Source organism: Myodes glareolus, chromosome 13 (assembly GCF_982192425.1).
Source record: "Myodes glareolus chromosome 13, mMyoGla1.1, whole genome shotgun sequence".
Lineage (NCBI taxonomy): Eukaryota > Metazoa > Chordata > Mammalia > Rodentia > Cricetidae > Myodes > Myodes glareolus.
Window position 1 is genome coordinate 26,517,688 of NC_142038.1, and position 17,600 is coordinate 26,535,287.

The 17,600-nt window shown below is 49.0% G+C and overlaps 1 protein-coding gene across 2 annotated transcripts; it reads left to right on the plus strand.

The window, feature by feature from the left end:
- The first annotated feature begins 5,740 nt into the window (after positions 1–5,740).
- Positions 5,741–16,293, plus strand: Pcyox1l (prenylcysteine oxidase 1 like). 2 transcript variants are annotated; one of them, XM_048419377.3, is made up of 6 exons: positions 5,741–5,896; positions 9,637–9,843; positions 10,963–11,137; positions 14,266–14,477; positions 14,707–14,847; positions 15,287–16,293. In XM_048419377.3, exons 1-6 carry the CDS (start codon positions 5,809–5,811, stop codon positions 15,946–15,948), a joined length of 1,485 nt encoding a protein of 494 aa, XP_048275334.3. In that variant the 5' UTR covers positions 5,741–5,808; the 3' UTR covers positions 15,949–16,293. The 2 variants fall into 2 exon arrangements, with proteins under 2 accessions (XP_048275334.3, XP_085555932.2); XM_085699806.2 differs by lacking the exons at positions 5,741–5,896; positions 10,963–11,137 and having other exon boundaries at positions 9,707–9,843.
- Positions 16,294–17,600: the final 1,307 nt, after the last annotated feature.

Sequence of the window (17,600 nt, forward strand, 5' to 3'; positions counted from 1 at the left end):
TTTTACGAGTTCTGTTATCTAGAGTGTTCTGATCTTTCCACACTTGCAAGTAGATCAATGTTAGGTTCTTTTATTCTGTAGTTTTGCAGGCTTAAATCATGAATTCACAATGAGATTAAGCTATAATAACAGAAGCTCAAAGAAGGGACATGGAAGCCAGAACATTGTAGTAGAACTCAGAATTGGTACCATAGACTTTGAGGGCAGTTCTGGTACCTGTGACTTCTGCCACCAGTCATCCCATGTTTACAAAATGGTTATAATTCATGACACTGAGAATTACATGAAACTCCAGTAAACTCTCCTGTTTTGTTACTTAAATTATCACAGTTTTCCTCACATTTTTATGATTGCCTAAAGTCTAGGGGAAAGGGAAGACCGGCTAAGTGATTGTATTAAAAATAAATTGTAAGCTAACCTGCTGTGACCTATGTGGCTTAGGTCCTGGGACCCTGCCTAGGGTTGATGAGGGAATAAAGAACAGACAGACATACAGTCACACACAATAGTGAAGCCAGGATCAGGGGGAATTCTCTAATGCTGCCTCTACTACTGGGTGTTCATTAGGTACAGCACAGGGGAAATGTTAGCTAGTCTCAAAGGAAGCTTCTGGAGACCAACAATCCCAGCTGTAAACATCCAGGAGGAGGAGGAAGCCTCAGTTGTTAGTCTTTGCACACACTGATTAGTCTTCCATAGACACTTGGACTCCAGGGAAAAGCTTTGCCAATTTTCCATGGGCCAATTAAGACCTTGTAGTCCTCAGCAGGCCGTACCCATACCAAAATACTCATTTAGAACTTTGCTCCCTCAGGCTTCCCCACCATTACACCGACTGTCTTAGGGTTCCTGTTGGTGTGATGAAATGCCACAACCAAAAGTAAAACGAGGAGGAAATGGCTTGTTTTGGTTATACTTGTATATCACCGTTCATCATCAAAGGAAGTCAGGGCAGGAACCTGGGGGCAGGAACTGTTGCTGAAGCCATGGAGGAGTGCTGTTTACTGGCTTACTCAGTCTGCTTTCTTGTAGAACCCAGGGTGACCACCTAGAATTGACTGAGCCCTTTCCCATCAATCACTAATTTAGAAAAATGCCCTTCAGGCCTGCCTAAAGTTGAATTTTATGGAGGCTTCGAGGTCCCCTCCCCTCAGAAGGCACTAGCTCTTGGTCGATTTGATGTAAGTCTAGCCAGAACACTAGCCATAATACATTTTTCCCTTCCTGTTCTGTTGTTTGGTTGACCTTGTTACAGAAATAAACACTTTTAGGCTGAAAGAACGATCAAATTGAGTCCAGACCTTTAATTATTTTCATCTTGATGGCTTTACCATAAAAGCCCTCGGTGTGCTGGGCATGGTGGCCCATGTCCTTGATCATAACACTTGAGAAACAGAGACAAGAGGATCTCTGTCAATCTGAGGTCAGCCCAGTATACATAATGACACTATCTTAAAATAATGGGGGCTGGAGACATGGCTCAGTGTTAAGAGTCTTGACTGCTCTTGCAGAGGATTCCGTTTCAATTCTCAGTACTCACATGGTATCTTATAACCAGCTGTCAGTCCTAAGGGATCTGATGCCCTCTTCTGCCCTCTGAGGATACCAGGCACACAGACATGGATGGATGCAAAATGCCCATACATCAAAGATGAGTGAAATTTAAAATTTAAAGCACCTTGGCTTGCAGTTGACATGTAAGGAAACAGATCAACTTACAAAAGACTTGATGTCCTGGTGCTTGGGCTAACAAATCTGCCTTTCCTTTGGTGAGTTGTTGATTGCTCACACCCACGACAACAGGCTTGATAAATGAGAAAATGCTAAAGGAAAATCAAATAGGGAAAGATAGGATGATGTATGCTGTTAATATAAATGCCTTTATAGCAGCTGAATTAAAATAACAGCAGTTCAGGTGTGGGCGGTTTGGTTTGGTTTTCCTAGCGCTAGGGACAGCATATAGGGCTTCCCACCCACCTTGCTGTGCTCGGCCATGGAGTGCTCTACCATCAAGTCATAAGCTCAGCCCTAGTGCTGGTGTGCATACAGGCTTTCCACGCCCTGCCTTGAGTTAATCTTGTATGTTTCTTCCTGATTTGTTTGTTTTTCTGAGATCTAAGCCCCATTTCTTCCTGCTTGGTTGCCTTTTCTTCTGTTTGCTTCCACGCCTGCATTGACTACTGAGATTCTGCTTTGCCCTTTGTTGTGTAGCAGTTTCCTCAAAGAATTGAAATATTCTGTGGTGGTTTGAATGAAAATGGGCCCCATAGACTCATAGAGAGTGACACTACTTGAAACGATTTAGGACAGGTGGCCTTGGTGGAGTAGATGTCACCTTACTGGAGAAAGTGTGTCACTAGGGGTGCACTTTGGGGTTTCAGAAGCCCAAGCCAGTGTCTTTCTTCCTGCTGCCTGTCAATCCAGATGTAGAACTCTCAGCTAACTCTCCAGCACCATGTCTGCCTATGAGTCGCCATGCTTCCTGCCATGACGTAATGTACTAAACCTCTGAAACTATAAGCAAGCCCTCAATTAAATGTTTTCCTTTGTAAGTCTCGCTGTGGCTGTGGTGTCTCTTCACAGCAATAAAACATTGGCTTAAGACACATTCCATCCTGATTATTAAGAGGGAAAGTAAGTAACTCAAGATAGCTAGAGGAAGTCCCTGAAACTATCAGATTCACTAGGTCTCTCCCTCTCCAAGAGTATGTGAACAGTAAAGACTTTTGAGAGTTACACTCAGACAAGCCAAGTTACAAAGAGGATTCTCAGATAAGCCTCCCTCACCTCCTGGAAGAAGCAGAGACCAGGAGACGTGCCTTGAACAAAGACCAGGTAAGCCACCAGGAAAGGACGCCCTCCAACTTGAGCTGCCTGCAGACTGTGTGGAGTTCCAGGTTCCCGGCTTTGATGAACTGTCATCTGTACTGTGGTGGGCTTTGGTGATGGAGCTCTCTACAAATCACTTCTGCTCCTCTAAGTAACCCCAATAAAACTTCTGGTTCACCAAGTCATATTTTGATGATACTCATATTTTGATCCATTATTGGCTCCCTATCTGGGGTAATAGGTTGTGTGTGGTGTGTGTGTTGTCTCCCCTGGGAAGTTTGTCACATAACACTCCTGGCAGTCCTTTGTGATGTGAGAAGGGGCTCAGTTGGCAGGAGTGCTTTCTCTGCAAGCATGAGGACCTGAGTTCAAGTCCCCAGCACCCATGTAAAAAGCCAGGCAAGAATGTATGTACCTAGAACCCCAGCACAGGATGGTAGAGACAGGCATGTCCCAGGTTGATGGTTGGTTGCCTGACCCAAATGAGCTTTGAGTTCAGTGAAAGACCCTACGTAGAGGAAGACACCTATTATTCTCTGGTTTCCACATATGTGCATGTGTTGCACATGCCTACACACAGCATGTACCATACACACATTCACTAAACTACTGCATTTGTCCTTGATCCAACTTTCATCTTCTGTATATTCTATCAATTTCTAACTGCCTGCCTCAGCCTCTCAGTTGACTTCCATGAACCAGCTTCCTTGCCAAATGGCCATCTTTAGATTTAAGCTTTCCTGGGATTTGGCCCTGCATCTTCATCCTTCCATGTCTATCTGCATACTGTACTTTTACTTTTGACTCCATAAGCCATTGTTTCCTGTATTCCCAGAGTGTCAATAAGTATATTCTTATTCCCATCCTACCCAGCCTTGGCCCATGTTCTCAAGTTCACTGCCATGGTTTTTAAATGATCCCAGTGGAGCTGGAGATAGTTCAGAGGTTAAGAGCTCTTGCAGCCTCTCCAGAGGACCAAGGTTCTGTTGCCATCACCCATACCAGGTGGCTCACGACTGCCTGTAACTCCAATTTAGGAGAACCAATGCCTTCCCCTGGCTTCCAAGGGCAGTGCACACATGATGCACATATACTCAGGCACACACATACATGTTAACAAATCTTTAAAATGACCCCAGTGGGTTTTTTTTTTTAAGATACATGGAGAGTTAGTTCCTGAATTCATTTTTGAGTCTCATTGCTTTGCAATTGTTTGGCCCATATGATATGGTGAAAGTCACACTTTGGGTTTCTGGACCAACCCTTAAAAATAGCTGGGCCAATACCATCTTGTCCACCAGTGGGCCATCATGCAAGTGGGACTACCCTGTACATTTGTGGATGAATCAAAAGAGTATGACTTTGGTTTTGGGGTGGTTCATTATATAGCAGCAGATAAGTGATATGGTTCGCTCACCTCATTCCCAGCCCCAGCTAATTATTTTGCACCTCTGTACCCCTAATTGTAATGGTTTTACTTGTGTGCTTGCTTGTTTTTCCTCTTACCAGCAATTTTGAACCTGATGATCTCATGCATGATCAACAGGCTGGTAGAGTTAGAAGAACTAGCGGGGAGGCTGGGCAGTGGGTGGCCCACACTAATCCCAGCACATGTGAGGCAGAGGAGGCAAATCTCAGTGAGTCTGAGGATAACCTGGTCTACAAAATTGAGTTCCAGAACACCCAGGACTGTTATACCAAGAAACTCTGTCTCAAAAAACCAATTATAATAATAATTAATAATAAAATTAGTAGAAAATGCACAGTTCTAGATTCAACAATCACAAAAAAATTCCAGTGTTACAAAGTGGAGAGCCAAGATGAATTTTAAAGTAAATATGATAAAACAACACTGTAAGTGGTCAGCCCATAAGAATACCTGACACAAAATGATAAGTAAATGCTTGTTTAAAATAAGGAAGAGAAGATGAAGAAATGGTCCGGTAGTTAAGAACAATTGTTGCTCTTGCACATCAGGGACCCTGGTTCAGTTCCCAGTATCCACACATGGGTGTGAACCAGGCTCTAGGGGATCCAATGCCTACTTCTGACATTGGAGGACAGCAGACTGCACACAGCGCACATACAGACGTGCAGGCAAACTCATCAGTTTTTAGATAAGAAGCTTCAGACCTGTAATCCTAGCAACAGAAAGCCTGGTAACCAGCCTGGGTTACCAAGAGAGACCCTGTAATATCTCCAAAAATATGGGCAAGCCTATAATCCTAGCATTTGAGAGGTGGAGGCAGGAGGATCAAGAATTCAAAATCATCCTCCACTATCCTCCAAGCCAGCCAAAACTACATGAGACCTAGTATCTAAATAAGTAAACAGATGCCTAAATAAAAATAAAGGAAGGGAGAGATGGTAGAAGGCAGGGGGAAGATGATGTCGAAACTGGAAGCAAAAACGAAGGCTCCAACGCAGAAGTGCGTGTTTCGGCACTTGCACGAAGAAGCTCATCTAATCGTGCAGATCACCAGCTTGGTCAGCAATTCACAGCTCTTTAGGGACTAACAAGCCCCTCAAAGGGATTTCCCCTCCATTATCTCACGTGATCATCACAAACAAGAAAGGCCTATATTATTGTGCCCCCTGGAAACAGCTACCAAGAAGGCACATCACGAAGCTAATAAGCGTGGTTAAACTCCCTTCTGTGCATCTCCCAGCAACTGGGCCCTGGTCCTGATGTTGAGCTCCAAAGACGTGCACACCTGCGCCTGAGCAGAATGAGCCAGCCAATGAAGAACCCGCATCCAAGGAGGCGGGACAGAGGCGCTGCCAATGGCTGAGCCCTCCCTGAGACAGATGTAGCTAATGGAGACCTCGTACTGCAGAGGGACGGTTGCTCGACCAATGAAAGGCTGGGACCAACCAGGCAGCTAGGCCGGACGGCCAGTGGGGCGCCAGGGCGGGGCGCGCAGTCGAGCGCCAACCGCAAGCGGGGTTCCGCAGCGTGCAGCCCGGTCACCACCCGCCATGGCCCGCGCTGTCCCGCTGCTCGCCATACTGGCCATGCTTCTCACCACCGCTACTGCAGGCGGAGACGCCCCGCCCGGAAAAATCGGTGCGGGAAGGATGTGATGGAGTGCTCGCTGAGGAGGACGGGCGGGAAGAGGGTTTGCAGCTGACCTGGGGCAGGGGAGGGCTGCTCCCGAGAGGAGCTGGGTGCAATGGCTAGGGGCTGGTGGGCGCGGAAGAAGCGTGCACAGGGGAGGTGCTGATGGGGAGGGTGGCGTGGGCATGAGGAGGGGGCCGCCTGGGAGGGAGAAGGCCCGGGCAAGAATAGCCACTGACAGCTGTCCGCAAGGTGCACGGTCACGGAATATTTACTTCTTGAGAAGCTCTCGGGTGACAGGAGCTGGGCGGTGGCCTTTGCAGGGGTCGGCTGAGCGCCCTGTGTGTTACAGCAGGCTATGACTGTGGTTCCTTCAGGACGCCAGGCCCTTGATTAGGATGAGAAAGTTCTGTGTCTGGAGGGCGTTTGGCAGGTTCTGCGGGCTCTAAGAAGGCTTCCTAGAAGTAACATCTAACGAGAACTTCCGGTCTGTAGAAGGTAGTTCCTTCCACGGGACAGAACAATAAATAGATTGCTGGGGGTGGATTTGCTGAGTCGGATGAGTGTGGAACTTTTTTCACCCTCAGGCTTGCTTAGACAAGCGTTCTACTGCACAGCTCCACAGCCCAGTATGGAGAACTCTTAATGGCAGTCATTTTTTTATTAACTATTATTATTTGTGTGGTTCCCCAACATTTTATTCCGAAGTTCTTCAGACATACAGCAAAGTTGAAAGAATTTTACAGTCTTACCCTTGTGCCCACCACGCATTCATTCTGTTCTTTGCACTGTTCATATTTTGCTGCATTTCCAAATAAATTGCAGGCACCAGGATACCTCCCTTAATACACCATGTGTAGTTATTGTCACTGGTTGGTTTGTTCACAACTTTTTTTTTCTGCCTTTTGTTTTAACTCTGCATGGCTCGAAGTTTCTCAAATCTCTTTGCACATGAATTCCCACAACCAGAAATGCTGAGTTCCAATATGTGGGAGGACAGAGTAATAATTCCACTAGGCTGCCCCTGTGAGCCCCAATTGACAGGAGTGCCTTGGGACATCTGAGATGATGTGGATTTGCCAGGGCCAGTACCGTGTAAGAAAACTACAACAGGCCACAGAGGGTTAAGGCTGGCCAGAGCATACTGGAAATTGATTTGTGACTAAGAGTCTACACAAGAGAGAATCCTGGGGGCTACGGTATTAAGAGAAGGCCTAATGGAGGTTGACTTCGGAGCAAGCTTGGAAGGATAATGAGTTAGGCAGGTTTAGGAACCAAGGATGTGCAGTAGTTTTTCCCGGGGATGGGCAGCAAGGACTCACCGCAACAGAACCAAATGGCAGTTCCGTAGCTTACAACCTGCCTCCTTCCAGCTTGTCCCCAGACATACCTCACCCATCTTCCCGATCGATGACAAGCTGCCCTTTAGCTTCTTAAACACCTTCAACCCCCTTGGTGGTTTGGGCTGTACCTAGAGAGGAGGACAGGGCCTCCCATTAAAGGTCATAGTCCTTAGGCTCCAGCAGGATCCTGTCTCCATGCTTCTGAGTGGTCCTAGGACCCTTTAGAATCCCCCTCGGTGCCCTTCTTTCTCCTCTCGCTGACATGCAGATTTTCTCTAGGGTCCTGCTCAGATGCTTTCTCTTTGCAAAGCCTGTATCTGTTGCTGCCTTCTCAGGATCCCTAAAAGCCTATGTCCTACTTGATTATGGATCGTTTTAGCTGATTGTGCATGAGTCTCTCTACCCATCGGCTGCTTAGGTTCCTGGAAACCCAACCCCCTCTTGGTTCATCTCTGAGCCTTGGCACATCTTATAGGACAAAGAGCAGTATCTGTTAGGTTTGTTCAATAAACCTGCTCACAGTGATAGGACATCTTACTTATAACCGGGGGGAGTGGGGGTTGAACATGGCACTTCCAGCCCTTGACATGTCTGTTTCTTTGGAGAAAATAGGTAATTTGGGACTCTATCCAGAGGAAGAGGAGGGAAAGAGAGCAGAGTGGATAAGAAGAAAATGAAGGGTATTCCTGGAAATAACTCTTAAGTACTGAGAAAAAGGAGTTGGTTAGTTCACCGTGCAATAGATGTTTCTGGACTTTATTATCGGCCAGGGTCTGGGGACAGCATAACCCTGCTTCCTCTGTGTCCTCAAGCCATTTGAATATGGTGTGGCAAAGGCAGGGGGAGCTGCTGGAACATGCATGGGGGACACCGGCCTCTCCTTAGAAGGTGGCAAACTGGGCTAACTGTAGCACCTGGGGACTGGAGAAGTCTTTATCTTCTCGCCTGGCTGGAGGGGAATCCTGGACTGTCAGTGGAAGGAAAGCCGTGTTTCAGATGTTGGGCAGACAGAACTGCCGGCAAGGCAATAGCCCAGCCCAAGGGTTTCATAACTGGTTCATTCTCCCTCGGGACTGTTTGTTGACTACTGTCTGTCTAGACAGTGGTTCCCAGCAGCACCAGGTGGTAGGTTGGACTTTGACCAAAAGGCCTGTAAAGGGCCAACAAGTAAATATTTTGGGTATTCCAGGCCATTTCACAGTAGTTTCCTACTGACAGTACGTGAAAGAAAGGGTGTGGCTTTGTTGGCAGCTGTCAGCAGCACCAGGAGGCTGAAAGGAAGAATCACTTGAGCCTAGGAGTTCAAGGCTAGCCTAAGCAGTATGGTGAAACACTACCTTAAAAGACAAAAGAAAGCCTGCTGGGCAAGAGGCAGAGACAGGGGGATCTCTATGAGTTCAAGGCCAGCCTGGTTACGTAGGGAGGTCTTGTCTTTAAAAAAAAAATTCTTTTTTTTGTTTTTTTTGGGGGGTTTTTGTTGTTGTTGTTGTTGTTTTTCAAGACAGGGTTTCTTTGAAGCTTTGAAACCTGTCCTGGAACTAGCTCTTGTAGACCAGGCTGGCCTCAAACTCACAGAGATCCACCTGCCTCTGCCTCCCGAGTGCTGGGTTTAAAGGTGTGCGATTTTGGCCTGTGGGCTGTAGCTTGTTGATCCTGAGTTAAGAAATGTTTTTTCAGCCCACTAACAGAAGTGCTTGGTCAGTAACTGTTTTCACCGATTAATCCTGAATTTATAAGAATCTAAATTTATTCTCTATTTTCTTTAACATTGACTGACATATAGAGAGGGGCAGCGTGCATGCCATGACTCGTGAAGATGGGGACAACTTGCAGGAATTGGTTCTCTCATTCCAGGTTCTAGGGATCAAATTTGGGTCAACAGGCTGGCAGCAAACTTTTACATGAGCCATCTATTGGCCCAATTTATATTTCTTTCTCTCCTCGCCACCCCCCTTTCTCTGTTTAGTTTGGTTTTTGAGACAGGGTTTCTCTGTATATCCCTGGCTGTCCCGGAACTCTCTATATACACCAGACTGGCCTAGAACTCAGAGATCTGCTCGACTCTGCCTCCTGAGAACTGGGATTAAAGGTGTGAACCACCACCGCCCTGCTCAGTTTATTCTTTTTTAAGAGCATTCTCTAAATTTTGAGACTCTTTCCTTCTCTCTTGCCGGTGGGGTCTTCCTTGGATGAGGATGGCAGTAGGTGCAGTCGGAGGACCAGTCTTTGATTGTTCCGTTTAGAGCATCTGAAAACTCGGGCTGTGGATTCCCCCTTTGAAATTCCATGAGCCTGCTAGGTGCATGTGCCAGGAGCGTCCACTGTGCACAGGGTAGTGCCTTACTAACCAGCCTCTCTCCTGTTGTGCCGTCTCTCCCTCCCTGCCTTGTTCGGGCTTGCCGACAGCTGTTATTGGAGCTGGGATTGGGGGCTCTGCCGTGGCCCATTTCCTTCAGCAACACTTTGGACCCCGAGTACAAATTGTCGTCTATGAGAAAGGGGCTGTGGGGGGCCGCCTGGCCACCATCTCCGTCAACAAGCAGAACTACGAGAGCGGAGCAGCCTCCTTCCACTCATTGAGCCTCCACATGCAGGACTTCATCAAGCTGCTGGGTGAGTGTCCGGCATTGGGGTCTAGTGCTCGGTGCCTCAGGCCCTTCCCAGACTCCCCCAGGTCCCTTGCGGTCATGTAGTCATTTAGCTCCATCTCCTCATTTTACAGATGGAGCAGCTGAGACCAGAGAGGGGAAAGAACTTGCCTGAGGTACACAGTGAGTTAGTTGCAGAGCCGGGATTAGAACTCAGGTTTGACTCCCAGGCCAGTCTCTCCCTTTCAGTGTACTGCCTCTTAGTTATTGTCATCATATCAGCATCCACATCCTACATCCTTTATCTACATTGCCCACCAGACACTTGATACTCTAGCAAGTGGTATGGGGACATGACCTCAAACCCAGCCAGCCTTTAGGATGAGAGTCGATCTCCCTCTTAAAAGACTGGAACTCAAATCCTTAATACCCTTCAGCTGAGATGCTAAAGTGATGAAGTTGGGGCTCAAAGTCAGCATCCTCTAAACTCCAAATACGCATGCTGTCTGCTGAAGAAGTTCCAGTCCTCTGAAGTTGTCCTGCAGGATCGCGTCTTGTAGATACACAAAGTGCATACATGCAGGCTCATTTGTCACGGCAGGGTTTGCCAGAGCAGGATTTTGAAATGTCCTTCCTGCCCACCCTCTCTGTACTTGGAGTGAAACACAAAGCCATGTAAGTACATAGGAGACTGTTCAGGATGCAGGATGTTGTATGTGTTGTGTCGGGGTGGAAGAGACTAAATCATGGCCACATACATGTTCATGAGTGGAGTGTTCTTTGGAGTGTAGAATGCTGAGAAGCTAGAAGGAGCTAATGTGAGTTCAGGGATCCATAGCAAAGCCAGCCCTGCCCTGTGAGCCTTTAGACATTCTGGAATGGTAGCATTTCCCTCACTCTTGGCTGAGCAGGTCCCTGTTGAAGAAAGTACAAAATGGTACATGGTTTTCATTTTCTTACTCACTAGGAAGAGCAAATGGTTTTCTCGGTGTATTCATTAGCATGCTACTTATAAACAGGAAGCACAAAGGAACAAAATAGTTCCAGCCCTTTGCATCAGGAAGGTCCCAATGCAAAAGCTCAAGGCACTGTTGGGCCTCCTGAGGGCCATGAAGGGGAGCTGAGGGGCTGCTGGTCTCCGCAGGGCTGAGACAGCGGCGTGAGGTGGTGGGCAGGAGCGCCATCTTCGGCGGGGAGCATTTCGTGCTGGAGGAAACCGACTGGTACCTGCTGAACCTCTTCCGCCTCTGGTGGCACTACGGCATCAGCTTCCTGAGGCTGCAGATGTGGGTGGAGGAAGTCATGGAGAAGTTCATGAGGTAGGGCTGGGCGGAGCTGCAGAGCAATGCTAGGAGGCCAGGGAAGCTCTCAGGAGGGAACTGATGGATTGGAAATTGTGCAAGAGTGGTGAAGGCAGACGCAAGGACCCTGCACAACTCAGTGCAGGCTCAGGGAAGCCCCAGCCTGAGGAGTGTGTGGGACAGGGCCCCTGGCTTTGCGACACTACTCCTCGTTCCTTCCTCTCACCAAACCACCGAAGCATGAGTTGCAAACTCAGTCACTTACAAAGGCTAAAGTGGGGTGAGCAAGGCCCCTGGGTGGAAGAGAACAGTGGGGTGGGGTAGCCCGAAGAGTAAGACCCTCTGAGGGAGGCAGCCAGAAGCAGACAACTGACTAGCCACAAGGAAACATGTCATGAAATTTTCCAGCTTTTCAGTGTTTATCACCAATTGACTTTGTGAACCAAATGAAACATTTATGCAGGCCAGATGCAGCCTGGGGTCACCTATTTGCAAGCTTTCTGCCCCTACTTTGTCCCTCTAGAATGGTAATTCTCAAGCCGGGTGGTTGTGCCTCACGCCTTTAATCCCAGCACTCAGGAGGCAGAGGCAGCTGAATTTCTGTGAGTTCCAGGCCACACTGGTCTATAAGAGCTAGGTCCAGGACAGGCTCCAAAACTACAGAGAAACTCTGTCTCGAAAAAAATAGAATGGTGATTCTCAGCCTCTCTAATGCTGTGACCCTTTCAGTTCTTCATGCTGTGGTGACCCCCAACCATAAAGTTATTTTGTTGCTATTTCATAACTGTAATTTTGGTACTGTTATGAATTGTAAATATCTGATATGCAGCCCCTGTGAAAGGGTCATCCTACCTCACAGGTTGAGAACCGCAGCTCAACCTGTGAATATTCTCTTTTCTCCTCTTTCCTCTTGAGTGCCAGCCCCTCCCTGTCACCTCCAGATACAGAGGACTCGTGGTCTGCGCCTGCTCTGTACTGACAATGCCGAGCAGCCACTCCTCCTCTGTATCCCCCTGCCCCCTCCTGCTTCCTGGAACCCTGAGCAGAAGTTGTCTGCCCCTCTAGCCCCATCACAGACTCCCCTCAGTGTCAAATGTCCAGGTGTGGTCACATGACACCCTTCTCTACTTTCTTCCGCTCTCCACTCCCTTCCCGTTCTATGATCAGGCCATACAAGGTGACGCTTCTTCCTTACATTCTCCAGATGTCCCTCAATGTCTCCTCCATACTTCCCTTTCCTCTTCTTCCTCCTCCTCCTCTTCTTTTTCTTTTTCTCCTCTCCCTCCTCCTCCTTCTTCCCCTTTCTCCTTCTTCTTTCTCCTCCTCCTCCTTCTTCCCCTTTCTCCTCCTCTCCCTCCTCCTCCTTCCTCCTCTTTCCCCTCCTTCTTCTTCTTCCTCCCCCTCCTTTTTTTTCTCCTCCTTCTTCTTCCCCCTCCTTCTTCTTCCTCCTTCTTCTTCTTTCCTCTTAAACTTATTCCTGGATAATTTTGTACATGGATGTAATGCATTCTGGTCACAGTCATCCTCCCTCTCCTGTGCTTCTTCCTCTCCCACCGAGGCCCCGTCCCACTGTCACGTCTTTGGTTGTGCTTGCTTGGCTCTCCACCACTTAACCAGGGCTGCTCATGTGGGTATTGGTGTGGTGCGGGCCTCTGGAACATGGGTAACTCACCAGTGAAGACAATGGCTTCCTCTTCTCCAGCAGCCCTTGACTGCCTTTAGCTTCCTTGGGTGAGTCGGGGCCCCTTGAGCTGCTCACCATCCGTGACTGGATGTTTATAGGGCTCCTTCTGGTGCTTCTCTCTGTAGGCAGCTGCCGTTGCTGTGAGTGTGTAAGTGCCCCAGTCACGTCATGTTCGTAACACTGTTCACAGCCCTTCTCCCCACCGCCCAGCTTTTTTTTATTTATTAAATTTATTTATTATGTGTACAATATTCTCAGTATTCTGTCTGCATGTATGCCTACAGGCCAGAAGAGGGCACCAGATCTCATTACAGATGGTTGTGAGCCACCATGTGGTTGCTGGGAATTGAACTCAGGACCTTTGGAAGAGCAGGCAGTGCTCTTAACTGTTGAGCCATCTCTCCAGCGCCCCCCAGCTTTGTTTTTAAAACCTTTCTTCTGACTTCGTTTGACACAGTCTCACTATGGGGTCCAGACTGGCTTCAAACTCCTAATATTCCTGTCTCGCCATCCAAAGTCCTGGGGTTGCACGATTTCCATCGCATATACAGTCACAGTCAGCCCCCCTTTTCTCCATTTCTTTGCCCTCTTGTCGGTTTTAAGTAGCCCTGCCATGCTGACCGTTTCCTGCTGTAGTAAGTCCAGCCAGTCTTCTTCCAGCCCCACGTCCCTGTCTTCTTCCAGCCCACATCCCTGCCTTCTTCCAGCCCCACGTCCCTGTCTTCTTCCAGCATACGTCCCTGTCTTCTTCCAGCCCCACGTCCCTGTCTTCTTCCAGCCCCACGTCCCTGTCTTCTTCCAGCCCCACGTCCCTGTCTTCTTCCAGCCACACGTCCCTGTCTTCTTCCAGCCACACGTCCCTGTCTTCTTCCAGCCACACATCCCTGTCTTCCAGTCCCGCGTCCCTGTCTTCCAGTCCCACGTCCCTGTCTTCTTCCAGCCCCACGTCCCTGTCCACACCCTGGGCACTGCTGTCTAGTAGCGCAGTTGAAAATCAAGCCCAGAGAAGGCAGCAGTTCCCAGACAAGCTAATCCAGAATATATCAGCAGGTAGCTCCCATCTGTGCTAGCTCTGGGGCTGGAAAGAATAGTAGAGACAAGACAGGAACTCTGGGCAAGTGAGAGCACTGCCAGATCAAGTCAGCAGTGAAGACAGTAGTGGTCTGAGGCTATTGCCATCAGACCCAGCTTGGACTTGAAGCCAGGACAGACTAGAAGCTAGTCACTCACGTTCAGAAACATGTCAGCACCTTGGGCAGGAAGTGTAATATAATTGGCATCTAGCCACATGAGGAAGCCAAATCCTTTGAAATCCTGGATTATTTGTGTCTCTGCACAGTCCCTGGCTACCAGTGAGGAGGTACAGACAAGCGTACTGTAGCCACGGAACAGGCCAAAGGGATAAAGGGGTAGACCTCTAGGGCCTCATGCACAAAGCCCTCCAGTCCCACGTGTCTCCTAGGATCTACAAGTACCAGGCTCATGGCTATGCCTTCTCGGGTGTAGAAGAACTGCTCTACTCCCTGGGGGAGGCCACCTTTGTCAACATGACCCAGCGTTCGGTGGCCGAGTCCCTTCTCCAGGTGGGAGTCACGCAGCGCTTTATTGACGATGTTGTCTCTGCTGTCCTCCGGGCCAGCTATGGCCAGTCGGCATCAATGCCTGCCTTTGCTGGTAAGTGCACAGCCCTCAGCCTGCCTGTCTACCTTGCCCACATACTCAGAACAAGCTGGGTCCTATGAAAACCATTTTTCTGGCTTATTGCCATTACCCCATCATTTTTTTTCTTTTTTAACTTTTAAAATCACACTATATTAAAGCGGGTTGCCCTGGTTCGTGGTTGGGAGGAGCCTTGTCTTGGCGGGAAAGCCCAAGATCTCTCCTTCCTCCCTCCCATTCCCAGGAGCCATGTCACTAGCTGGGGCTCAGGGCAACCTGTGGTCCGTGGAAGGGGGCAACAAGCAGGTTTGTTCCGGTTTGCTGAAGCTCGCCAAGGCCAGTGTGATCCAAGCCACAGTGACCTCTGTGACCCTGCACACTACAGGTGAGTGAAGCACACAGGAGTTATGCCCCTGCCATTCCTAGCCAGCCCTCCTCCTCTTCTGTACCTCAAGCAGAGTGTTCCTGCTGAGTATTTTTCAGAAAAATCAGGGAAAGGCCCACCGACCACTAGAGGGCGCTGCCGCTCTTCGCGCCAGGGCCAGGAAGCTTCCTCCATGTAGCTACTATTCCTTTGATCTCTGATAATTTGAGTGGCATCCTTACCTCAACCAGTCAGCAACAGAACCAGAGATAGCCTTAGGCCTTCTAACATCCAAACCAGTGCTCACCCAGCAGCGGCATCAATATGGAAAGAAGGGACAGCCGAGCTGCCCCTGACGCCAGAGTCTCTCTGCACCCCCAGTGCTGGGTCCTGGATGGAAGGAAAGTCAGTGGGTTGGAGCGAAGGAATAAGTGGACGTTTGTGTTCTCTCTCCTACTAGAAGGGAAAGCCCTGTACCAAGTGGGGTATGAGAGTGACAGGGGCAACAACTCTGAGTTCTACGACATCGTGGTCATTGCCGCACCCCTGCACCTGGACAACAGCAGCAACAACATCACCTTTGAAGGCTTTACTCCACCCATCGATGACATTCAGGGCACTTTCCAGCCCACTGTGGTCTCCCTGGTCCACGGCTACCTCAACTCTTCCTACTTTGGCTTCCCTGACCCTAAGCTTTTCCCCTTCGCCAACATACTCACCACAGATTTCCCCAGCTTCTTCTGCACCCTGGATAACATCTGTCCAGTCAACATCTCAGCCAGCTTCCGGCGGAAGCAGCCCCAGGAGGCAGCAGTGTGGCGAGTGCAGTCCCCGAAGCCCCTCTTCCGGACTGAGCTGAAGACCCTCTTCCGTTCCTACTACTCAGTCCAGACGGCGGAGTGGCAGGCCCACCCCCTCTACGGCTCCCGCCGCAGCCTCCCGAAGTTCGCGCTCCATGACCAGCTCTTCTACCTCAATGCCTTGGAGTGGGCGGCCAGCTCTGTGGAGATGATGGCCGTAGCTGCTAAGAATGTGGCCTTACTGGCTTACAACCGCTGGTACCAGGACCTGGACAAGATTGACCAAAAGGACTTAATCCACAAGGTCAAGACTGAACTGTGAGGGTTCCAGAGAGAGTCCAGGAACTCGGCCCCACACTGAAGATGGAGCCCATCTCAGCAGCACGGGGCTAACTAGGCCACATTCATGGGCTGCTCCGCTCTCTCTGCCACGGTGTATTGAGCAGATGTCCCCTGCGTGGGTCCAGGTGACCTACCGTCTGCCTAAGGATCCTCTTAGAGGCTACCTTTTTTTGTTTTTTAAGGGAGAAATTAAGAAAAGGGAAGGAAATTCAGGTCAGTGTTGGGGGGCGAGGGTTGGTGGTTTTTTTTGTTTGTTTCTTGGGGTTTTTTTTTCTTTTTTTGTTACTGTTTTTCAAGAAGAAATAAAAATTCAGACTCCAATCCACTTCTGACTTGGTTTTCTCACTAGAAGCCAAGATGTCTGAGAGAAGGACTATATAGCAGAGAACTCAGCCTTCTTTCCTTTCCGTCTTCCATTACCAACCCCCCAAAGGCACAGCCTACAGTAAAACATTTACCACCAGCTACCTAAAGAGAAGGCAAGATCAGAAAATATCAGCGTTGGGATGGACTGTTTGGTGTGGGTTCCAGGTCAGAATTTCTTTCCAGACCATCGCCGCACCTCCCAGCAGCAGAGCGTATGATTGACACGACATTTACCCTGACATTGCCGTCAGTAGAGCCCTGGGCTACCTGTCAATCAGGTAGAAAAAAATGGAAACAGGTTGAGCCATCGGAAGAAAGGAAGCTCTTGACGGCCCATGGAGGGATTGGCCTTTCTCTTTATGTAAGGATACAGGAGTCGTGTGATGAATCTGTCTTGCCCAGGAGGCGAGTCCTTGGATGGTAGAGAGTGGTCCAAACTCATCCCTGAACTCCCCCCTCCACCCCAACCCCTGAGCAGGGTGGAGGGGGGCGTTGGGGGAAGGATGGAGTTCTTCAAAGGTTAATCTGGTGCTTTCTCTGCTTCTGGCTTCATATAGAGAATTGTGCCTTGCTTTTTCTGTAACTATAAAGATCAGTAGACTGGGGCTGGTGATGTAGTTCAGTAGCAGAGTGCTTGCTCAGCATTCGTGAGGCCTTGGCTTTGACACCGCCCAACCATTACAGAAACAGATCAAATAAACATTCAGGGTCACAGGCGTAGCTTGGTGGAGGGCATATATTTGGAATGCATGAGGCCCCAGGTTCAAGTCTCAGCACCACCACACTCCCAAATCAGCTTTTGAAGTGAAACTTGTCTTTGTTGCTTTGGACCTGGGCCTTTCTGCAGAGGGAACACACAGGAGTGGAGCCAGTGTGGGGTGGGGGCACACACACACACACCACACACACACACACACACACACACACACACACACCACTCGGACTTGTTAAACTGTGCTTTAGGGGAGAGGCTTGGAGGTACAGAGGAAACATGGCTGCCAGAGGATCATAGCTCAGAAGCTTGCCCAACAGACAGTCCTGAGATTCATCTGGCTGTTTCCTCCTGCAGGGAAGGCAAGAGCTCACAGAGACAGCATAACTTGTCTGAGGTCTCAGCTCAGTGTTATAGAACAACCCAGTCTGGCGCTTCGCCTTAACTGAGAGCAGCACAAGAGCAGAAACCCCTCCCGTGCAGTTAGCCTCACACCGGAACGAAGGTTCATGCTTTACCAGGTGATGGTGGTGGCAGTGAAGATATGGTGTGCA